Genomic DNA, 25,033 nt, shown 5'->3' on the forward strand with positions numbered 1-25,033 from the left:
ATGCATCCTGAATTGTGGTTTTACCTCAACTTTTATCAATACATGAACTTCCTTCCCACTGAAGCGTTTTCTTATCAGAAAGCAGCAGCTCACGACAACTTTTTTTTTTTTTTTTTTTTTTTTGCACAATCCCCTGCAATAAAAGCGGGTAAAGTGAGTCCAGATTGGCCCATTCAGGTGAAGGTTTGATTTTTGACCTGGAAGACCAGCGTGAACTCGCTGCAGCATGAAAGATCCCGCCGTAACGGGAGAGCTCGGCTCCACTGATAATCCGCGCTGCACTTGACTCCAGACCGACACACACTCGACACCGCCGGAGGAAACATGTCGCGTTTTGTCGCTCGCCTCCTCCTTGCGGTTTCTCAACAACACGCGACGGTCAGATCAGCGGTGATGCCGCGGAGGATCCCTCTGTTCATCCGCTGTTTCTCCAGATTTCCAGGTAATATAGAGCAAAGTTGATTTGTCCTGCATTAGTTTGCTCTTTGTCCCGACCTTTGACTGCTCTCCCTCTGCAGGTCTTATGTCCCGGATACAGGATATTAGGGCTTTGCATGTTTATTGTAGGCTTTAATAATTTTTTAAAAAGTGCAATGCAATAAAAGAGAATGTGTGATCCAACTTGTGATAAAGTTAACTTGTGCAAATGCTTTTTAAAGTAATTTAAAATTCCACCCTGGCATCATAAGTGTTAATTTAGTTGAAAATCATACAGTAAACCTTTTGTTTGTGATTTGTTCCCAGATAAGGTCATGAATTTAACTTCGTGCAAAATGAACCAGAACGATATAACTCATACTTGATCTTTTATTTAGATATAGCCTATAGAGACTGCTTCTCTGTGCAGGCCTCAAGTCTCTCACACGTTACAACAAGACTACAGACTGGCAAAAGAAACTGACACCAGAGCAGTATTTCGTCACAAGAGAGAAAGGAACTGAAGAGGTGAGTCAAAGAAAAAAATAAATAAATAGTGAATTTACCCAAAATGTAGATAGAAAAGAACCAAGGAAATCTGTGCAACTGGAACATGATCTATGAATCGGGCACTGACTTCATGCTATCTCATGAAAAACAAGACCTGACCTTTGCTCACTACTATAACGATAACCCGTTTTAGTTTCAGTCAAACTGCTCCGTCTATGTTATGATTTACACATGGGGTTCCCAAATCACCTTAACAAATTTCAGGATTTCTTAGTACTGCCATGTCAAACATTTTAACTCATTACCACAGTTGTTTTATGTGTTGTGTTGTTTTATGTCATATTTAAACAGGACAAAAAAAAAAAAAAAGAAAGGAAACTTCTTGTCCATTGGCCCTGCCTTCAGTTTTCATTCATTCAAGTTTGGACATTTGAAAAAATATCAGTGCACTGCACACTAGTCTTGAAGATGTGTAAAGTGTATTGTTTTGCAAATTTGCACATTCTTTACAAAAAGACAGCTTTTCTGCAGAGAAAGAAACCCAATCAGTAAGATCATCAGCTTAGGAGAAGTAGCAGGTGAAGTGCTGCGCTACTTCTACTTATGACATCAGACCAACTACAGAGCTCAGAGTGCTTATTAGCTTGACATTACAGTTCATTACTTTGAATTTATCCTCCTCAAGACTCTTATTTTTGGAGGATCACATGATAAAATAATTTTTGTGTGTGTATTTAGCCCTTTAGTGGAATCTACTTGAACCATTTTGAAATGGGGATGTACCACTGTGTTTGCTGTGATGTTCCACTCTTCAGGTAAGCATTAAAAAGTAATCTACATCTGCTAAAAGGTGCCCGTTAAATGTGTATTTCTTATGATTTTCTTCTTGTTTTTGTAGTTCAGAGGCTAAGTATGACTCAGGGACAGGCTGGCCAGCATTCAAAGAGGCTCATGGGACATGGGAGCGAGACGAGAGCCATGCCTCCATTGTTCGTCGCCCTGACAACAGCCTGGGTAGTGCTGGTACAGAGATCCTCTGTAAAAATGTGAGTTATTTTCTAATATATCTGAAAGCTTAGTTTACTTAGCACTGCTTGGTCACACAGTATCTTTAGATATATAATGACTAATGCATATTTGTCATACAGTGTGATGCCCACCTTGGCCATGTGTTTGAAGACGGACCAGACCCGACGGGGCAACGGTTCTGTATAAACAGCGCAGCCCTCAAATTCAAACCCAGAGAAAATGGTGCAGCTGACACAGAAGAGCAGAAGTGATGGACTTGCTTCAGTTTTGATTGTAGCATTTACCCAGAACAAGTGGGCTACGTCATACACCAGAATTGAATCGGTTGATAAAGTAAAAAAAAAAAAAAAGGGCCACACTCTTAAAAAAAAACAACAACAAAAAACATGCAGCATGTACCCTTTAAGTCATTGCAAGTGTGTTTTTACTAATGTCTGTTGAGTGCATTAAGTTTATTTTAAACTGTAATCTGAAGGAAATTACTTATTTTTGTCATGTATGTACTTATTAATGTATTATTGCCATAAAAAATTATCTCAGTTACATTTTGATGTTGGACGTATTCTTTCCTAAAATATGTTTTAAAAAGTTGTTGCTGCCCCCTGTTGTTGGAAAAACCCAGCACAGTACTCAAAAATGGCTTCATCTGTACCAGTAAGTCAAATCAATGTTTAACTGGGTGGGCCATCCTCATTTGCACAATGTTTGTTACCCTACTGTGTCTATATCTTCTTAGAGTTTGAGTAAAACAGATAAGGGATAGCAGACAACAGAGACGGAGGTGCAAAGGGAGTCCAGCACAAAGATAAGAAAAGAATTTTGTAAACTAAGAATATTGGGACTAAGAGAAGCACAGTGATCTGACTAGAAAATAGAGTCTTAAAGCCGTGATTGTCAGGGACACGATGAGTGGAGAATTTAGATGTGTACTTGCAGCAGTGGTGCTGTTGTGCTTTTGTCTCTTGGTTCCCACTGAGGCTGTGGGAGGAGCCAAGAGTCGACCAAAACCTCAAAGACGACCACCGAGGAAACCAAAGGTTGAGCCCATTGACGCAACCCCACCAACTCAGAATATAGACATCCAGCAAGTAAGAGACTGGGAGTAAAATTCAAAGTACAGTCCAAGCTTATCCATGTTAACAAACTGGGACTACATGGAAATGTAGAGATTTTTGTCAGACAGGCTAAATTACTGGAATTTTTTAGTAAAAAATAATTCCAAAGATATTGTTCACAATAGTGTTATCAGATGTACAAGTTATCTGTGCCATACGTTTGTAATTTTAAAATTTTATTTGGATAGTTATTTCATCCGAATTAGATCTTACATACTGATCACAACCGTTGACAAATAACTTTTCAGGCTTTGATCTTTGCACACTGATAGTGATTCTCGTTCAGTCCTGTTTTCAGTTCTTTTGCAAGACAACGCCACAAGGGTAGTCACAAAAAAAGAAGATAAAATAGGCAAAGATCATCAGAAATGAGTGGTTTTGCTTCCTCAAAATGACTATTATGAAACATTTTGTTTGTATGATGTTCTGTGGAGTTTTGTTAAAATTGGCAAAACACCTTAAACAAACTTAGTGAATGTGTAGTACTTTTTAAATACATCTTCTCCAAAGAAGCAATTTCAGCTTCACTCATATTTTGGATACGTTTTAGCTTTTCTAAAGATTGTTCTGGGTGTTGTCTCTTGGAGCTTGGTTGTGAAACTCTTATCAGTACTGTTGACGCAATAAAGGGATTTTTCAAGTAAATAGAGGCTGAGTATGGACATAGAAGGTAGAACACAACATTTGACACAGATGTGGGCTTTTGCTTGTATTGGACACTCTGGTGGTTGCAGACCACCAGAAATTAAATTGTGCCACTCGATTACAAAAAAAGAGAGAAACTTTACTTGTAGTTACAAAAAATGACGTAACACTTGGTTTTTATAGTTTCAGTTGCTGTAATGGTGTTCTACAGCAGTATGGATGGATGGATGGATGGATGTGCTCAAATATGTGCTGTTGGCCCACTTGTCTTCTACCTTAACACCAGCAGCTACTACAAAGATGAAGCTGGTCAAATATTATAAAATAAAAGTATATTACTAAAGTGTTCTCCAAGAATAACACTGCGCTTGTGCAATGTGCAACTTTTATGTTTTCTATCTTTGTGTAACGTATCATTTGTGTTACAGATGACAGGGAAATGGTATCTCCTTAATATGGCCTCCAAGTGTTCTTACCTGATAAAACATGGAACCAGGGTGGAGCCAATTATCATGACCCTTACAGGTCCCTCTGACCAGACTCTGTCAGTTAGCACTAAAACAAGACAGTAAGTATGCATGTAATTACTTACAGTTCACATATATTCTCAGAATTTTTTTAGCAAGGACATTCCTGACAATGGAAATGGTTTGTGTGCCCACACAAACAAAACAGGGAGATTAGGGGTAATAAAATCCATAAGGTTTCCTTCAGCATTTTTAAAGCTTTTGATGAAACTGACTCAGCAATAAACTGAAAAAAATGTGTTTGTGTGAAATACTTTGTTTTGATGTCAAGGCAGTAAATCCCTTCTCTTCCTAGCAGAAGAATGGAATTTTATGTAATATCTGTCACATAATGGAGCAATAAAAAATAATCACACAATCTTCTCTCTTTTCCCCCCCCCCCTTTTTTCTTCTCAGCAATCATCAATGTTGGGAGATATTGCAGGAATACCATCTAACTTCCACCCCAGGGAAGCTAACTCTGAAAGGTCAGTTCTCTTCCAGGTTTTCCATAACATGTTGCAGCTTTATGAGCGCTGATTCTTGTTATTGTCACCAGGAACACGTCCTGAACTCAACACCGACATTGTGATTGGAGAAACAGACTACACCACCTATGCAGTTTTGTACTATCAGAAACTCGGGAAGGTCACAGTAAAACTCTATAGTAGGTTCATCTATGCATCTATGTGTATTTCTGACTGATTTACGGGAAACACAGGAAAGATGAACTTGTAAGTGCTTGTTGATGTCTTACAGGCAGGTCTGTGGATGACCTATCTGAGCCAATGTTGACTAAGTTTGAACAGCTCGCTGAAAAACATGGCATGGGTCTTGCCTACCTCTTCCCCTTCCCCACCTACAGTAAGTACAGCTACACAGTGACAAACGAAAATACAGCATGTTTTAATATAAAACTAATGTGCTGTATGCATGTTAGAGCAGTATTTAATTATGCAAATTAGGACAAAATGTTTATGTGTACAATATTTCATATGTCTTATGAATGTCAGAAACTTTTCTTATTTTTAAGGTCACTGTGGTGAAGTGGACCAGGACCACAAACTAAGTAAGATCTATTTATTTCAGTTATATTTTAGTCACAATTAGGCACAAGCTGCTCAATGAATAAGAAGAACTAGCAATATTTCTTAAAATATCACATTTTCTGTGCCATGCAGTCGTCAAGGTTGAGTGGTGGAGACAACACAATGATGAAAAACATAGTGAGGATATTGTAGGATAATCACAATCAATATTATCACCACAATGCACAGCAATGATGTTGAAATTACATATTTTCCTGATATTACTTGGAAAAATGTTAGTCATTGTGATAAGTTAATCCAAAGCATAGACAGATAGATAGATGAATCTTTATTGTCATTGTCACAAGAACAACAAAATTTAAAAAGTGCCATCAGTCACAACATTTCAGCTTCAGCTTTCCCATTTTCCATTATAACCAGTTCAATTAATTAGCAATTTCATGTTAGTAAAGCATGAACATGTTTTCTGACATTTTTAATGATTCCACTAATAATAAAATAATATATATCTGCAGAACATATATTAAACATAGTTTGAAGTCACCTGCTTTGCCTTTGTGAAAATCTTCAAAACGATTACCTAAACCTTTCAGAGTGTTACAGGCCTTGACTTGACATCGTTTTTTCCTGTTGTCTACTTTTACATAACTGCAAGGCTTCAAGTCACTGCATGAGCGACTGAAGGAATGACCGTTTTGTAACTTCATTTATTGCTTAATCAATATCAGTTATTCATAATTTTAGACTTTATAAAAACTCTGCATGCTTACTGTTGAGAAACATTTCATTCTTCTGCCACAAAACCATTGAATTTGTAAATTCAATGGTCAATGGTTAATTGAATTTACAAAGTTTTACAAAGCTTTCACTATTTTCTGTTATGTAAAGCTCTTAATTAAACTTGCTTAAATTAAAGATCTTATTAAGCTCATTTCCTGAGACCATTTAATCTCTGTTTCTACTTATCACCTGGACACAGAGTTTGACTAAAACCTTAAGGTCAGTCAGGTAGTTCCTGCAGACTGTGCACATGCTCTGCAAAACTTATGAAACGTTGAGAAGAACAAGTTACCCAACATCCATTTCCTGTTAAAGGGGCATCCATGTAGCCAGTTTTATTTCATGTGTCACTTCGTGTTTTACAGACTGTGTTCCCACATGCAGAAGAGGCGGAGCTCCGACATCCACGCAAGAAAGTCGATTGAACTGAACTTATGAATTCACTTTACGTGTAATAATTTACCCCTGATTAAAAGCAAAATGAAAACCGACTGTTTTCAGTTTTGTCAAATCTACATCTCAATCTTTTTGTACTTTTGTACATCATTTGTTGTTTAGTCGTGGTTTCATCAACCTTCAAGGTCTGTGACTTTATGCAAGCTTCTTGGCGTGTCAGTGAGGAACCAGAGATAATAAGGCCCAGGTTGGAATCCCCTAAGGGGATCAGAGGGTTTGGTTTCAATTTGTGGTCCAAACTTTTCTTACCCATTTTACTCCCTCCACCCTGTGTGTTTGCGTGTGAGAGTTACATAACCAGCTGATTCAGCAAATTTCAGCAATTGAAGCCTTCACAGCTAGTCTGCATTTAATGGATAATTGCAGCAAAATAAAGAACAGTTGTTGTTTTAGCTGTTTTTGTCTTTAAATGAACATTCATTCCATTCAGAATATGACTTGGAGAGTAATTTGAAAAAGTAACTCTTGAAGTAAGATTATTGATTGCAAATATGTCTAACCCACTTTATGCAATGCTTTAAACGTACTTTTTAGAAGTATAAAAGCAAAACAATGATGCTCCCATTGTGGAACCTACTGGATACTGCTTCACTTTGTTCAGTTTGATATTAATAATTGGCACCTAGGGCTGACCTCAAAGCAGAACATTTGCAGCTCTGATCTGTTGTTTTCTTGGCTTTTGTGCTCTTACCAAACAGAAGTCGCGATAGGTCAGTTATCCTTCAGTATCTCTAAAAAAAAAAGAAAAGCACTCCTTGCCTCCCCCCCAATTTCTCCGTTCACGTGTCAGTTGTGTAACAGCTGCAATTTGCATACTTTGGGAGAGATCCAGATAGTGTTCTTTTTTTTTTCTTTCAATGCTCAAGCCAGGGAACAGGGGGGAGAGAGCTGGTAGGAGGGGAGGAAACACAAGGGGAGGTAGGATGCTGCAGTAGGATATAAGAAGACTCACAAGGCTGACTTTCAGTATCTCCTGACCCCTTGCCTGCGAGAAACGCTCTGAGCTGGAGGAACCATGACGACCACAGTGCTGAGAATGCTGACCGCCCTCACCTGCGTGCTGGCTGCATGCGCCAACACAGTGCCTGTACCAGACTTCAGCCTGGAGAAGGTGAGAAAAAAAGACTTATAACCTAGTAAAAAAATTTAAATGTGTAAATGCTACAACTGTGGAGGGAGAGATTAAAGAAAATGTTTCTTCTCAGGCACAAATATAAAAATGATGCCATGTATGCACATTTGAAAACACTTACTGTAAGCTGGCTAGAAAAAAAAAAATCTCCTCTTTCTGTGCTTTCTTTAGGTTGCAGGAAAGTGGTACGTGGTTGGTTTTGCAACCAATGCTCAGTGGTTTGTGAATCGTAAAGACACAATGAAGATGGGTACTTCCATGATGGTGCCCACTGACACAGGAGACCTGGATTTCTCTTATGCCACACTGAAGTAAGTGAATAATGCATAGTTTTCGACAGAATGACACCACCTAGTTTGCTCTGGAAGATAACCTCATGGTTCTCTGAGTAGTGCTGATGGGACCTGCTGGAGGATGTCTCACCTGGCGTTGAAAACAGACACTCCTGGACGCTTCACCTTCCACAGCCAGGGTGAGTGGTGACCACACAAACAAACGAAGGGCATCTTCACAGCAATCTAATGCTCTCACCTCTTCTGCTCTTCCCAGCCTGGAACAACGACAATGACCTGCGCTATGTTGACGTTGTGTACGACAGCTATGCTGTGATCCACACCATCAAGACAAGAGAGGGAGCTACACAGGTTCTCAACCAGCTCTACAGTAGGTTTTTACCACCAACAAGGACTAGGCCTGCTGAAATTTTTAAATAAGGATTGTATTGAGATGAAATAAAATTGTTGTACTTGTAGGCCGCAGTCCTGAGATCAGCGCTGACCTGCAGCAGAAGTTCACTCAGTACTCACTGGAAACTGGCGTCCTTGCTGAAAACATTGTTACTTTCCCACCAAACAGTATGTCATCACCTCATAACTCATCATGCATCACCAAATGTACACTAAAACTGATTCGGTGAGTACGTTTGTGCTTTTTCTGTTCACTGATGTGTTCATATGTATTATTACAGGTGAGTGCCCTGAGGCCACAGTAGCCCCCAACACAACCCCCAAACCAACCCTCAAACCAGTTTAAACATCGATCTTCATCTCCTCCTTTCTGAAGTCCAGGGTTTTCATCTCAAAGGCATCTTCTCCCCCCTCTAACTGTGTCATCTGCTGGGTCACAAAGCTACAACTCAGACTATAAATGTAGAGGTCTTAATTCTATTTCTCGCTGCATGCCAAAGAGGAGCTGATCCTAGCTCACTTGGTATTCTTTTTCTATTGTGCATTAACATCAGAGTGGAACAATAAAGTATTCGCAGTGGCTTACACATGTCAAAATCTAGACCAATGAAAAGATTGTTTTGTATTTTCTTTCCTTTTTTTTTAAATAGACAGTTTAAAGCCAATAAAAATCATTAAAACAACTTTTTCAGAATGTAGAGTATTTTTTTGTGTCTAAATACACATTCAAATCTGAAAGCAAATTCAGCCTGTATTGTTTCATGCTGTTCTTTTCTGTTAGATTAAAAAATATAAGTAATTTGCAAACATCACTCTGTAGAAATAGTTAGATTTACTAAAATGCTAATATACAACCTAATTTTTATATAACAACAAATGAAACAAAGCTGAGTATAATGCTGAGATAATCATTCAGTTATGTCCTGTTATACAAACAGCAAAAAGAGGAGTTACAGCAGGTTGGTTCATACTTTTTCAAATTACTCTCCAAGTCATATTCTGAAATACAGAGCATCGGACTCTGTATTTACCAGACTTGTTGGTGACATCAGGATCATAATAATAAAAAAATATATATATATATATATATATAAAATAATAAAAAAAATAAAAAATATACATTTGAAATGGGGAAGTTGTATCTTTTAAATAGGTAGAAGAGCAGCAAACTAAAAACCAAATACAAACATAATCTGTTGATTTCCTTGGTTGAGCTCTTCTGAAAGACAAAGGTCATTTCTTTACGTGACCAATTGTATTGTTTTAGAAATTTAGAAAATATTCTATGGCAGTGTTTCAAGAAAAATCTCTGTTTATTGTTCCTGAACACTATAAAAAAAACTGTGAATATACTACTAATAAAATACTTTTTTTAAATTAAAGTATTTTATTTTCTCCACAGCCTCTCTCTATATTTTGCTTCTATGCAACTGAAACTTGACACTAAGTAGTTGCAAAGTTTGCTTATACTTTAAATCAGCTCTACTTCAGTGGGTTTTACATTTTCGGTCTTCTATTGCCTTGTAAAAAAAAATAAAAATTACACTTATAATATTTTGGTCTCATTTCTTTTTATGAAAAACCATGGCTTATTGTGTGGGCTTTATGTATATGAATTTTTCTAAAAAATACACATTTGCAACCATTACATTAATCCAAAAAAATTTAAATGGATTTACTGCTTTTTACATGGCACAGTGTAACTGCAGCTACAAAGCGTTCCCACAAGGTGGCAGCCAAGAACTTTTCTGAAAAATACCAACTCATTGCAACACTTTCCATCTGAAAACAAAATAAAACCAGGCTCATGCATATTCTAGAGAGGAAACCAATTAGAGTTCAATAAGGCACTAATCTGAGCAGTGGTTTACATTTATTGTATTTGGAAATGCAGCTAAAAACTGTTGAGATGAGATTCTGTGTAGGTGTACAGATATCTTGCTGAGGAATTTCATATCTGTACATCTTCTGATTTTAAAGCTACCCACCCACACATTTCTGTAAAATGTTTGAAGTCATATTTGCTAAAAATCTGAAGATGACATGTTGATTTCAGAGCAAGACGATGGCATTAAACACACAACCAATAAACTCTTAAAGAGACTATCTCTGTATTTCTGAATCTAACCTTAAAATTCTTAATAAAACCACAGCATCATACTCTACTCTCCAACATGCGCATCACATCACCCAGGGGTGGATAGCAGTGAGATCAAAGTGTAAAATAGACAATGATGCGTTGAAAAAAAGGTTTTATTGATCAAACACTCTTTATTGTACTCAATAGAACTGAAAGCTGAACAAATGCATTATGGTTTAGTCTGTCAGCACTGATAATCATCGATGTTATGGTTAAACCACAAGAAGAGGGTGTGCGTGCATGTTTATTTGGACTCCGAGTAATATAATTAGAAAAAAGAAAACAGAGACAGAGACAGAGACGATATGTGAAAAGGATGTGATGTTGAAACGGGGAAATGTTTGCTTTGAGGCCTCAGAGGAAGGCGAGCTGAGCTCCTCAGCTGCCAATACGTCTCCAATGAAGTGATCTGTGGTTAGTGTACAACCCTGAGGCGAAGGCGATGGGCCGGTGCAAAATCATTCACGTGAGTGGGAGCTCTTTAACCCAACTGACACATACAAAAAAACAAACAAGCAAACCAAAAAAAACCCAATAAAAACAAATTGAAATAAAAAATGAAAACACGATTTCAACTGAAACACATGTAACAGGTAAACATCGCTGACAAGACAAAAGAAGCAAAGTTAGAAACAGAACTTTGTTTTGCAGATTGTGTGCGTCTCAGAGGATAGGAGTGGTAGTTTGTAGGCAGCACATCCATGCAGTTGCTCCTTATATATAATTCTGCACAGCTTTTCCTATCGCAGATAAAAAAAAAAGTTAAGCACACAGATGGAATGGATCAATTTGTATGCCTGCGACGACTATTTACTGGATACGGTTTTGAAATTTATGGCACATTTAGAACAGCCACCAGATGGCATTGCTGCTCCTGAGACAGCACAGTGCTAGTTCTTCAGCCCACTGCCAAAATAATACAGTCTGCAACTCTGGTCTCATTTACCACAGGACATAATACAAAGGCAGTATGCAGTAGCTGTTCCTGATCTTGGTGGCATGGCTCTTTGCCCAGGGGAATCACTGTGTCAGGGGGAAGAAGAGGTTTTTAAAGAAAGTAAATTAAAGGTTCTGCTCCAATCGAGTTTTCAATTGCCAATTAGAATATGCAGCAGTTCAAACTGGAAAGAGATTAATGCAATCTTGATTCAGTTTGTGATACATTTTCCATCTAAACCATCCTGAGTTGAGACAAACCAAAACATTTAGATTTAAATCTGGACTGACTTGATTGTACACTCGTATATGATTCTTTAAAACAAACTTCGAGAGATGTAGATTTTTTTCAAAGCACATACATAGATGCTTGCTCAGGGAGGCGTTCATGCAAGAATAGCCACCTGGCATGTGACTCTGATCTGGACTGAACTGATGCTTGTATCTGGGCTGACAGCATAAAACTACCAACACCTTATATATTATATAGTCATCAGTTCACCACCTACTTCATTTCATTTCCATCACTCCATTTGGGTACTTAACTTTCTTATTGTCGCTGACATACTTGATGAGCTGAGAAAAACTGGCTGGAGTTTGTATTTTGTGCGAAACTGAACAGCACCACCTTACAAAGGAAGCAGAAGAAAACCTGAATAGATTTCATGCAGCATCAGTCAAGTTTTTTTTATGGGTCTAAGTTAAGTAATAGAAGAAAAGGCGATATGGCTCAACACCTTAAAGGCACAGCAGATTCATAAGCCAATTACCATCCTAACTTCATCCCTGGTGGTGTTCGGAGATTTTGTTTTAAATTCATGCTGCTTCAGGCTCCTTTAATGCTCGGAGATAAGTGCATAAAGAAAAACTGTGAAGCTGCCTCCTCTGGCACTTTGTTTAGTATTTGACCTACACACAAACACATATACATGCATACGTTAGAAATGGTTCATTTAACATGAAAAAGAATGCAAAGAAAACGTTCAAAGCCAAATAATATTCGCAAACTTTGGAAATAAGACTGAAGTGTTTGGCGAAGAAACAAACTGACCGCTCACGTCCGAATAAGTAAAGGCTCTTGGTTTCACTCATAGACTCAAAGGAAGCTGCCGTGATGATGAGCTAAACCATCGGTGGAAAATCATGATTTGCCATCATGCTCTGAGAAACCCCTCTCTGCGCCGCCGCTGGAGGGGAGCGTCTCATACAATCGGAAGTCATGAGACCTAAACATAAAACTCTGTATTTTACACATATATAATATAATGGACAGATATATTACTGTAATATAGATATGACATTTCTCATTGGCATTTGGACTCTAAATAAATCTTTTTAGGAAAACTGACACAAAATATATTTACAAAGATACTTTTGGCGTTCATGATAAACTCTATGTTACCAGGTTACAGAATGTGCTCCACTGGATGAATGCGAGTGTTGACAGACTGGTGCGACTACAGCTTGAAAAACAGGAAAAAAAGAAAAGAAAGAGATAAAAAAAAAAAACAAAAAAAAAAAAACGTTTGGCATGTTGATTTGATCATTTCTTATATAAGATTTCTGTTTAAATATAAAATCAAAACCAAACAAGGACTGGCAATAAATCTTTGCTATTACACCACCCAGTAAGTGTAATTATTTGTCATACATGGTATTCAAAGGACTCCTGAAAACTCCCAAGCACGATACAAAGAAGGATAAGCTGGTTAGTATATACATGTATAGTCTTTTACAGCTGTACTCCTCAGGGTAAGCGTCCAACTTTTCTTTTTCTATTACTCTGGATATAAAAAAAGGAACAGAAATTTCCCACAACCCTCATCTTCTCAGGGAGTTTGTTGTCCTTTTGAACAGTCACTCCTCTTTATCGCCAGTGATTGGTCACTTGATTAATCTTCCTCCATCTGTGAGCAACGATGGTCTCGCGTTTTGCCTGCTCTGTCTGAGTCCCATCATCAGCCCGTTAAATGAACCACTCCTTCTTTGATTCGTCAATAGTCTCTGGGTTGTCGGTGCCGATGATGGCTGTGTCGGCCGACTCTGTGGCCGACTCCCCGCTGCCCTTAGCCTCGTTGGTGTGGTAGGTGCCTTTGTGACGGAACATGTAGCGGATCAGGAACACCAGCGTGCACAGGATGGTGAAGATCACCACTGCGATGATCCCTGTGGAAGAAAGAGATATGATGTCGAATCTACTACACTGAGTTTTTAGTCCCGTCTGCTGCCTCACTTCAAAGTTTTCATTGGTCCGCCGCTTACATTGTCAGTGCCATCTACATTTACTGGCACACAGCAAGCACTAATGCTTAAAATAATTAACCAAACTTCAGTTTCCACTCTTATGGATTCTTTACTTCAGCACATTCTCCACCACATTCCCACATATTTATCCTTTGTTTCAAGTTGGATCCACCTAGATTTTTTTCCATCCAAATTATCCTAATTACCAAGCACTAGCCTAGTGTCCAGTGGCTAAAACAAAATATGCACTGGTGTCACATCAAATGTATACCCCAGGGAAACAGAAAGCCATGGATTATGAATAAGAAGGTCCCAAAATCTCTAATCAAAATATTAAAGTCAGGTATAGATTTAATTTGCTTTTGTTTAATTTTTTAAATAAATGGCATTGGCCAGAAAATAAAGTGAATTCTCTGTTTATGTTTTAGTCCACGCTACTAAAATAAAAGATAAGTTATTTCATGCTTTTACACATTTTTACAGTATGGTGTTATGATTATTACATGTCAATCATCATGTGGAGACCAAAAATAATTACGGAAAACACAGGAAAGTTCTAAACATTGACCCATGTCATTGATTTGACCTAATATGCATTTTTAACCATAATCTGCCTAAATTAATTTGCAAAAAGTGAAAAACTGCTATATCAACATGTAAATCCCTTTCATTTACTATTTTATTTTATTTTCTATAACAAAATGAGACATGGCACCCAAAACAAGGCTTCTGACCAGAACAGGTGAGACATTGTTTCCAGATCTTTCTATATCAGGTTGAACCATGACAACCTTTTCTCCGGAAATCTTTTAGCACTGTTATTACACTAAACATGAGTAGTGGTGGTGGCACACCTCCAATGATAGCCGAGTCCCGGTTAACTCCATCAGGAATGACTCGCTCTTCATTCAGGGGAGTCTCTGCATCTGCAAAAAGAGAAGAGAAGAGGGACAGGAACAAGCATCAACAAAAAGAAAGTGTAACATGTAGCAAGTCTAGACTAGCTTGTAAAAGCAAAGGAAAAACACTAATTTCAGGTTTTTTTTTTTTTTACTGTTTCTTTGACTAATACAATCCTTGATTTCTTGTAAGTTTTATTTCTGAATTTTCTGTGTTCTTTGGTCTTCATGATGCATTTTATTCACTAATATTCTCTAAAAAAATATTTGACGTGCTGAGAATAAAGAGGTAGACCTTATTTATAAATTAGGTAACTTCTCAATGAAATTAGTTCCACTGAAATTTATTAATGGGAGTAAATGGGGATAAGTACAAACGTGTGAAACATCTGTCTGTACCCATTTCAAAATCATACATTTTCTTCCTTCTTTACATTTATGCAAGACTTGATTCGATTTATAACAAATTCCCAGTAAAACAAATTTAAATGTAGGGTTGAAACTAAACCCAAATCGGAAAAATAAATCTTGCTGGTGTCAGAGAGGTATAAATAAACCTTTCCTTGCAAATCCTTTTAAGAATGCAAGCAATTGTGTCATGTAAGACGATTATCATGGTTAATTTCTGAAGTTCTTACATGATTAAATACATAATTTCAGCTCAAGATGTATCTTGATAATGATTTGTATGTTAGGCTAGTAGCACAAAAGGATGTTTTGTTACTTTAATCTCACCTAATTATAGGATATATTGCTCATGCACACTTCAGAAGTTGGAATGTCGACCACGAAAAGCTCCTCTTATAAGAGAACGTTTACAGGAGAGAGCTTTATTTTGGAGGTACCGACCGGTGTTGTCCAGAGGCCAGGGATTCGGTGCAGCCGACATTGGTGGGATGGTGAGAGGCGAAGCCCCGCAGTTAGATTGCACAAGTTTGCCCTGGTAGGACACAGGAGAGGCAGATGCAGGATGACTGTCGGCCTGGGCGTCTGCGGCTTTTCTCAGAGCAGACTTGAGAGGCGCGACTCCGTTGAACTGCACACGGGACAGGCAGCCAATGAAACCCGGGCTGTTGTATCTCTCGATGAGGACGGGGTCTATGAGTCCAGTTTCTATACGGAGATAAATAATGGAGAAGAGCTTGTTAAATTGTCTTATTGCACTCACCACTGTATTAAGTAAAATAAATAAGATTCTCTAACACATAATTTCGGGTAGCAAACTTCAAACTTGCTGATTCCAAAACAATCCCCTTTGACGCTGAATAATGCATTTATACATGCGTTAAGTGGGGTTTGTAATTTTTAAATTAAATAATTTCTCTGTTGCTGCTGCATGACCTCGGACACACCCAGGAGGAAATGTTTGGACAATCACAGAGAATGCTATAACCTCTGGATGACTAACAGGACTCCTCCATGTGCAACCATGCTCATCGTTAATGAATCCTGTTATGTTGGATGATGGGATTCTGAGTATCTGGACATGGTTGATAATATAATTCTAACTCTATTTCATTTTGATGAGTCTAATCCAAGCTTGTGCGTGCACTACTGATTGTGTTGTCAGAAATAGTCCTTTTTTTATTCCTCTTATGCCTGGATCTACAGACTTCACCCTGTCTGTGTATTATGCATTAATTTTCAAACCACACACATGGTTTCTCTGTGTGTCTGCACAATGGCTATGCATTTTGATTGTGATACACACAGATTAATATGAATAAGGCATGTTTTATGGTGAGACACACAAAAAATATATATAATATAATCCAAATAAAATACACTAAAGTATGACCAAATGTGGAAAAGTTGAACAGGTTTGGGAATTTGCATGAGGTGCACAACAGGGGTGGACAGAGACACACACACAAGAGGAGAGCATCAGGTGCCTAACAGCATGACAGTGGACAGATTTACTGATGCCAGCCATTTTCTTAAGTGCCAAACATGCTTCTCTTCTGTATGAGTGAACATGTGCTGATCACTGCGGGGCCCTGTGTGTGAATACTAATATGCTTCTCTGCTGGGATTGCAACTGGGTTGCTTCGCACATTTTCAATGCACACAGGAAACTACCGGAAAGTGTAATTCAGAAAGCAAACAAAGGAGGTGGCAGATTTTATAATGCATTGTACACAAAGGAAGGAACAGGGTATCAACTCTAATCTTACATTTTATGAGCCGAACTTGCAAAGAGGCTTAGTTTGAAAAGCTTAGACCGTAGATATGGCAAAAGTGAATTAAATAGAAACCTACAAATACTAATGCAAGAAGGAAAAAAAACTTCTACAGAAAAAAAGGGTTAAATTATAACCTTCCAGAACCTTCTTGGCATGGAAGAACGTCCAAAATGATAAAGTCTCATAAATTGCTGACTGTTAAATATAGCAATTGAGGCTACATAACTGTATTTATCAAAACAACCTCAGTCCCAAATTAAATGCAGCACTTTCTCATCAGTCTGAAATCTGTGAATAAAAATAGATTTCTATAATCCTAGAAATAGATTTACTCTCAGATTTATAATTTTGAAAATTATATCAACATATAGGATATAGTGATGAACAGAATTCTCAGATATCTTAGCAATAATAAAATAACAACACACTTTTTGATGCAATGATAAGTTGCCTTGGGACTGGTGGTCACCTCTCAATGACCCAGACTACATGTCACACAATTTCTTTCTTCAGTGGACACAAAAATGGCCTCTCCAGGAAAGCAGTTTTCATCTGGTACATGTTGGAGGTTTTGCTCCTCAGAACTCTGAACCGAGCTGCAAACAGAACCCAAGTAATTCTTGCTAGAGAAACTAGATTGGATCTCTGCTCCAGGTGTACATCAATGGAAAACGGAAAAAACCCTGCTAGAACTTTAAAGATGAAATGATAAAACAATTATGCAACCAAATCCAAAAACAAGGGGATAAAGTGTGTCTTTGATTCCAGTCAGATTCTTTCATTGTTGCTACTTCTGTGTCTCTCTTTGTCCATCTGGACTCTAGATTTATCTAGATCCCATTGTATGACTCAGCATTAAGAGGTTGACTCATTAGATATAGTTGTTCAGAAAAATAGATCCTGTTATTTTTCTCAAACCCTACTGTTCACATTTTTAGGTAGAAACTTGAAATAAATGATACCTGACTGGAGATAGAGTACTACTTTAACGTTTGCATCAGCAGCTTTAAACTACAGTAACATTTGAAGAAATTCTTGGACCTTTATTCACAAGCATCTTAAATTGTTACCTAAAAGCTTTGTGGTCAGAAACAATGGATGTTGGTAACAAATAATCAGTATTGATGCAAGAAAAAATGATTACATCTCAATCCAATGCATTGAAAATTGAAAGGTGCGCAATGTATTATCCATAAGTATGCATTACAAGAGGCCAAGAGGCAAATATCTAACATGCTTTGATTTCTTGTTTCTTTTCATTAATCTTTTGCCTTGTCCCAGCTCTCAGCACACTAATCTATCAACACCTAACAAGTGATTTAACACTGTAAGACGCAGTGACCACAAACTGATCTCATGTTTGCAAAGCTTGGTCATAGCAGTGTCTACGCAGCTTTCTACACTAATCAATAAAACATGGCGAAAACACAATGCAAACAGCTCTTCCACACACAATCATCATAATTTGAAGACAGAATGAACTGCTTCATTTGGCCGGGAGTGAAAAGCAGCATCATGTTTGATTTATGGATCCTTCGTTCGCGTGTGACCATATGTGACCCTTCGTTAATCCATCTCGCCCAAATGCACATTAATACACGACATAAGCATCATTGAAAAGAGCCGACTGAACCCTCAGACGGTGAGTCAGTTGCATGAATAATTCAAAAAGGAGGTCCAGAAAGAAACACAATTGGAAGTTACGGGGTGTTAGTGAGCGTGTGTGTGCGTTTGTGTGTGTGTGTAAGTTGGATGAATAAAACAGGGGAAGGAGAAGTGACAGGCAGAACTGGCTTAGAGGGAGGGTTCAGAAGGAAAGAGCGTTATAAGAGGAAAGGTGGGTGGAAAACAAAGAAAGTGTGAAGGACAAAAGAGTTGGACAGAAACAGTGAGGCGAGAGGGGGATCAAATAGTTCCCATGGCGACAAATAGAAGCTGATTGAGGGGTGGACGAGGGAGAGAAGACATTGTTGCTGGTGCGAGGTAATGAAAGCGTGATGCGTTTAGAGGTGCGTGAAAAGAATATCAATGTGGGTCCATCCGCCACGCCCTCCAGTAGAAAGGCAAATCTGGATCATGCACAAACACGCAGATGTTCTCCTGAGAGGTGCAGACAAGCATCTTTACTAAACAGAAGGAAAAAGGGGAAAATGGATCGAAACAAGATTAAATAAGATTAAATAAATAGTTTAGGATCATTTGCTCTCTTCAAACATTTAAAAGTGAAAAAAAAGATTTTTGAATTGGCAAAAAATAAATAAAGAAAGTTCTTTATGTCTTGCAGTTGTTGAAATTGTCCTAATTGCAGCACTAGGGCAGCAATGTAACTTTTTAGCTTTAGATGATAAGCCACATAAAAACAAAGCTGTCTTTGGTCTGAATCAAGCTAAAGCTACACGGCAGGAGGCGACGTCACATAAAAGGTTACTTAGAAAAGCACGAGGTGATGATTGAAGAGGATCGGGTTTAAACACAGCAAATATACCTGCAGTTTTCCCCACTGAACCAGAGAGAACACACCCACATGCATTCACACACAGGTATGCTCTTCAGCGCCACCTCCAGCATCCTCCTTGACCAGGATGTTAATCTTGTTAACGTGCCAAGCCAATTAAAAACCAACACAGACACGTTGACATTGTCACACTGTCTGCGATGGCTCTTTTCAGATCAGATTCTCACACACACCTACACAAGTGATTGCAGGGAACTCACACAGACACATAAATTCCCATAATCCTGTTTATCTAGCAAGTAAACCGGTGGGAAAAAAAAAGAAAGAAAAACACTCCCACCCATGAGTATAAAAATGTGGCAAAAGAGGACGGGATGAAACTCTTTACTTCAGCTATAGATTCAAGGTTCAGTTTTCACTGAGATGACTCGGTGACCTGCCGCAACCTTGGCACACACATGCAAACGCAGTAACGCAAACAGAAAACACACAGGCATGCATTCACCAGTTACCTACACAGACTTGTGTCTGTGAAGAGTTTGTGCACCAAACCTTCTTCTCTTCTTCTTTCAGATGTTCTCTCTCTCTCTCTCTGTTATGTGGCTCATGTGGAAACAGCAACACACTGACAAGCATCTCCTTTTCTCACTGTTTTTTTTGCCTCTCTCTATCCCTCCCTTTTCTCTGCAGTGCAGTCCCACCCCCACTCCCAGACGCTGGCTGGAGAAAACCCGGATCCAGGATCCGATGTGGCCCGGATCAGGATTTCCCAATCCGAAATCCAACTCGTGACTTTTAGTAATGACGTCATTCTTTTGAGACATATAGAGACGTACACACAAAACAGCCGTCTGAGCACAAAGGACAGACTGATTTTACAGAGGCAATTAAGCTGCCAATCGGAGACAGAAAAGAAAAGGACATTTGTGATATCAGCTTGATCTAACACCAGGGTTTTTATCAGAGCTTTAACTGGAGTCAGGATGTTGTGTGGCTGTCAATGCAAAGGTCACAGGACAAAACAGAGACAGTCAAAGGCTACTCTGAAGGAAAGAAATTGATCGGACTTAATCACGACATGCTATTCAAAAGAAAAGGAAACATAATCGATTTGAGTCTAAACACTGAGAGAGTGAATCACCGCTCTAGTGTGAACATGGACAGATCTGAACAAATTCATATAATAGTCTGTTGAAAAGAACAACATTTCTGTAAACATGTATTATGAACAGGTTAATGGCAAGCTTTCAGCTGTTCAGGTAGTTGAGTACTTTTTAAACAACTGCTGGTTAAGAGGTTTGATTCCTGCCCTTCAACAGTCCAAGAAGTACTTGACCAAAACGTCTGAGGATTATATAGTTGACTGGCTAAAAGCCTCTGACACTGTTTTTATCATTTTGTGACAAAATACAACATTTTAATCCTGTTAATGACTGACTGTGAGGCTGCAGCAAATCTCTGTCAGTGTAAGACATTTTACACTATATACAACTCTGATAATTACTTTAGATTTATGTTTATGTCTCCTGTTTTAACTCCGACTTAAAAATATCTGTTTACAATATTTATCTGCCGCCATCGGCGGCATTGCTAGCTAGCCTGCACATTGAAGGCAGTCTCTGCTGTGGGTGTAGGAGTTGTAGTACAGCGGAGAGCAGAGGGAAGGTGTGAGCAGCGCTTGCATGAGCCTGATTGAGAGTGAGTCTAATTTGGTTGTTTCTGACCGTGAGCGGTGTATTTCTGCAAATGTCTGTAGAACCTCAGTGAGGACGCAGAGCAGCAACAAATTTTTTCTTACAGATGATCTGTCTCATATTACTGCACATAGTGGCAGTTATAACAAATATGTAAAAAAGATGTTTTTATAAAAGTTACATACTGCAGCATTAAAATGCATTATCTTAACCTTATTTTTTACTTTACACAGCATTCCCCTTTTTCCACATAACTTCGTCTTTGAACATAGATATTAACATTAAGACAGTCATAGATGTTCAGCCTTCACATTCTATTGTATTAAAACTGTGACTCAAAAATGTATACAATTCAGTCACATTACAAAGAAACTAAATAACAAAGTTGTTGCGTAATATTAGGGATATTAAAATTGGCAACTTGACTGGAAAGAATGGATAGTTATGTGATGAAAATGTTGATTCATATGAATGAGTTTTCATTGTTGTCAGAAGTAAATCACAGGTAAACATTGTGTTTGTATGAGCGCTAACAGCTCTGTTTATACTGCCATAAGGAGCACTTTCTATTACTGGTAAGTTACCTTGGCTCCCTAATAGACCTGAAGTAAAATACAGTAAGGATGATCAAATAAATATCAAAGATTTGATCAGTCTAATAGACCTGAAGTAAAATACAGTAAGGATGATCAAATAAATATCAAAGATTTGATCAGTCTCTAAATAAAAGTTCTGCATTTAGCTCTTCTAAACATTACTCAGAGAGAGGTACTTCAGCCTTAAACTAGCAGATTTTCTCAAAGGCATGCGATTTTTTTAAGCGGTATCTATAGAAAGGGAAAAATATATGTGAAAATAAAACAGAGAAATTAAATTTTAGTGTGGTGCTAATGTACAGTACATGCCATTTACCCTGAGGGCTATAGTCGTCTGTGTCTAATGATGCTTTTCCTTCAGTTTGTTTCTGCTTTGAATTTATTCCTTCTATCCCATACGCATTGAAAGAGAGAGACCCAACAGATTTACAGCGCAGAGGACAGGAATGTGATTCTGTTGCTCTGGCTGCGGCATGACTCATCTCCCTCATCTATTCCAGGTGGGTGCAGAGATCTGCGTTGGACCAATACCAATCCACAGACTGACAGCTACCACATATAGGTCTCACAAAATTACTCATACCCCTTAAACTTTTTCACATATTTCCTGTTACAAACACACTATCCAGTGCATTGTAGTGATCGGTCAATAATTGCAAAGCATAAAGTCAAATAAACAATAAAATCTGAAAACCTGGTCATTTTCAGCATAAAAACAACAGTTTTGTGAAGGTATTAGAGCATCATGCAGACAAAGGAACACAGCAGACAGATCTGAAATAAAGCTACAGAGAAGTTGAAGTTGGGTTGAGTTGGGTTGGGTCATAAAACACTATTCCAGGCTTTGGGTGGTTTATCTTCCATTAGGAGAATTATCCTAATAATACAACTAATGATAAAATGGGACAGCTTAGATCTGAAAAGCTATCCCAACATCAGCTCTCAAAAGCAGCTGTTTTGCAAGATTTACATTTTCCCCTGGTTCAACTAATCTTAATCAAGTGGATAATTTGCTACCAATCCTCTGCAGAAGTTGATGACATGTTGAAGAAGTCATTTAGATTTGGAAATATTTACAACATGTAGGACCCTGGCTTTTGCAGACTGGAGATAGCTGTCCCTGGTTTGAATTCAAGTAGCAGAATGAACCATCTCAACTGGGAATCGGTGACAAGATGTAAAAATAACAATATTGTTCAAAATAACAATGTTGTTCACAGATACTCTCCATCCAATCTGCTCGAGCTTAAGGCATTTTGCAAAGAAGAATTGGCAAAATCTTTTGCATAGATGACAAAGAAATGCCGCAAAAAACTAAAGATGGATGAATACACCTCCAGTACTCTACCTCAAGCCAGGTACCCTGATCCTAACATGGCCCTTTAAGCAAGGCTTCAAAACAAAAACGGTCATGTTTCATGTTGCATGGACCTGCCTTTGGCTCCAGTCATAAAGGTTAGTTGAATGGTTTGATTTATGCATTAAGTGTGCAAAAACAGACCAAGACAGAGGAGAGATGGGGAATATGGGCTTCCTCCCTGACACCAAGGTTAAACATCAAAGGATGAAATTACCCTCATGTGAACATAAACACAAGTAGTTTACTGTTACAGGATATTCATTAAGATAAAGTTACAAAAGCAAATCATTCATGGAATAATGATCCCAGGTTTGGCAACGTTATTATCACTAGAAAACAATTCTTAGATTCTTACTCTTACTTTATGCAAAGGTCTTGTGCAAAGGTAAAGTGGGCTTGATTTCTAAAAGTAAATGCATATTTACAATGCATATTTCTCTTTATCCAACCAAAATGGTTTTTCTGTTTGACCTAAAATTATATTAGCAATTTCCATTTGGGGATCAATACAACCTATTATATTTTATTCCTACATAACATTTCAAATGTAGTTCAATTCAACTCTGGGAACAAGCACAACTCTTGTGTGACTATTGAGCTATGCCTGGGTTCAATGCTGTAAACATAAAATCAATGTTCTGCAACTGCTCAGCTGCTTCCTGCTTGTTTTTTTCTTTTCAGCTTCATTTGCACATTTCTTGACCTCGGACATGGAAATAGATACAACTATTCAGTTACGAGCTCAAACACAACTGAAAAGGACATGGTTCGGGGGGAAAAAAAAGAAACAAAACAAAAAAAAACTGAATACATTATAGTGCCTGTGTGTAGAATGCTGAAGTGGAACAATTACAGAAGCACACACATAGTAAAGAGATTATGAATAGAAATCTGCAATCAAAGGTGATACTAATGAACAGATGATAGAATGAAAGCCATAAGTCTTTTTACACTTTAGGTTTACAAAGGTGAAAGGATTGATGTAAATTGTACTTAAAGTCTTATGCATCATTATATGAGCTTTCAGTTGATCACATCCAAGAATGACTCAGAAGAGAATAAATGCATCTTGAAAGAAGGAAAATCCAACACTTGATCAACAGGAATGTTAGAAATGCTCTTATTACAGCAGTTTAACAATGCATAAATAAGCAGTTCTTAATCATAGGGCTTTTTTCATATTACAACCCACAAAGCTGTAATTCACAGGTGTTCAGGAGGGGTTTACGGATAATTACTATTGGACGGAAAATCGCTTTGCAGAACAGTTGATGACCTGAGAATGGTTTATTGTTCACTAATGATAACCAACGCTTTGGGTATTGGTGCACACCTCTGACTCTCAGTCATCTTATGTGAACTGCTCCATTGTTATTGAAGCCAGCTTATCCCATCTTGCAATCAGACCGCAAAAAGGGAAGGCGGAGATGTCACAGTGATCAAAGTGTGTGTGCAGCGTACCAAGCACAGGGTCTCTCTCTCTCTGAAACAGAGAACCTGATAGCTGAACTGTCTGACAGCCTCTCTTGTCTTTGTGGTTCAGACACAGAAATGGAACAGATCCGATGAGACGCAGAAATACAAGCTTTTGTCCTTGTGGCTCTCCTCTTCTGTCTTTCTCATGACAACATTTTCTTTCCCCCATCTTATCCTTAATATTATCCTTCTATATTTAGGGTTACTTTTCAGTAGGCTATATTGATATTTAGAGTTATATCTTACAAAGTAGACAAATATCTTCATGCTACTTTGAGATGAAGGGTGACCTTGGTTTTGTTTTCCCTCAAAGCTCAGATGTTGTGTTGATAGGGGGTAATGGGAGTATGATGGAGGGATTATGATAGAGCTAGCTATCTCTACTCATCCCTGTAGGGAAAGTGATTTGCTGCATTGTCAGGAGACATTTACATGGAAAGACAGCAATATACATACACAAACGTATAATAACATTAACAACAGAGGTTTGAATTACCCATTAATTTATGGTATTTTTTTTACTTTTAACGATTTAATTGCTTGTGGTATGAAGAAAGCTTTTTCTTGAGAGTAAAGAAAGGTGGTTTCTTGGCCCTCAAAGAACATTCTAAAACATCTGGGGATTTCTAATAATTTTTTTTGTTTGTTTAATAAAAAATATGAATTATTAAGCAATGCAACCCATTGCATTGCATGGGTTGCATTGCATGCATTGTTACAGTGAA

At 38.0% G+C, this 25,033-nt stretch overlaps 4 protein-coding genes across 8 annotated transcripts in view; 3 read left to right on the forward strand and 1 right to left on the reverse strand.

The window, feature by feature from the left end:
* The first annotated feature begins 153 nt into the window (after positions 1-153).
* Positions 154-2,499, forward strand: msrb2 (methionine sulfoxide reductase B2). Its single transcript, XM_044103975.1, has 5 exons — positions 154-442; positions 848-945; positions 1,666-1,742; positions 1,826-1,973; positions 2,076-2,499. Exons 1-5 carry the CDS (start codon positions 325-327, stop codon positions 2,205-2,207), a joined length of 573 nt encoding a protein of 190 aa, XP_043959910.1. The 5' UTR covers positions 154-324; the 3' UTR covers positions 2,208-2,499.
* A 186-nt stretch (positions 2,500-2,685) lies between these two features.
* Positions 2,686-6,542, forward strand: c8g (complement component 8, gamma polypeptide). The gene is made up of 7 exons (XM_044103973.1): positions 2,686-3,044; positions 4,145-4,284; positions 4,640-4,710; positions 4,782-4,889; positions 4,982-5,086; positions 5,256-5,291; positions 6,417-6,542. Exons 1-7 carry the CDS (start codon positions 2,862-2,864, stop codon positions 6,479-6,481), a joined length of 708 nt encoding a protein of 235 aa, XP_043959908.1. The 5' UTR covers positions 2,686-2,861; the 3' UTR covers positions 6,482-6,542.
* Positions 6,543-7,300: 758 nt separating this feature from the next.
* Positions 7,301-9,008, forward strand: LOC122823927 (lipocalin-like). Its single transcript, XM_044103974.1, has 6 exons — positions 7,301-7,618; positions 7,811-7,950; positions 8,032-8,111; positions 8,189-8,302; positions 8,392-8,493; positions 8,607-9,008. Exons 1-6 carry the CDS (start codon positions 7,523-7,525, stop codon positions 8,669-8,671), a joined length of 597 nt encoding a protein of 198 aa, XP_043959909.1. The 5' UTR covers positions 7,301-7,522; the 3' UTR covers positions 8,672-9,008.
* Positions 9,009-11,134: 2,126 nt separating this feature from the next.
* The window catches only part of cntnap2a (contactin associated protein 2a), a 283,391-nt gene continuing 269,492 nt past the window's right edge, over positions 11,135-25,033 (reverse strand). For all 5 annotated transcript variants that reach the window (XM_044103978.1, XM_044103977.1, XM_044103979.1 and 2 more), the window contains 3 exons: positions 15,394-15,657; positions 14,500-14,571; positions 11,135-13,567 (listed from right to left, as the gene is read on the reverse strand). In XM_044103978.1, the coding sequence (XP_043959913.1) occupies positions 13,368-13,567; positions 14,500-14,571; positions 15,394-15,657 (536 nt within the window). In that variant the 3' untranslated portion in view covers positions 11,135-13,367. The remainder of the gene's footprint in view (positions 13,568-14,499; positions 14,572-15,393; positions 15,658-25,033) is intronic.

This window comes from Gambusia affinis, linkage group LG21 (assembly GCF_019740435.1).
Source record: "Gambusia affinis linkage group LG21, SWU_Gaff_1.0, whole genome shotgun sequence".
Classification (NCBI taxonomy): Eukaryota; Metazoa; Chordata; class Actinopteri; order Cyprinodontiformes; family Poeciliidae; genus Gambusia; species Gambusia affinis.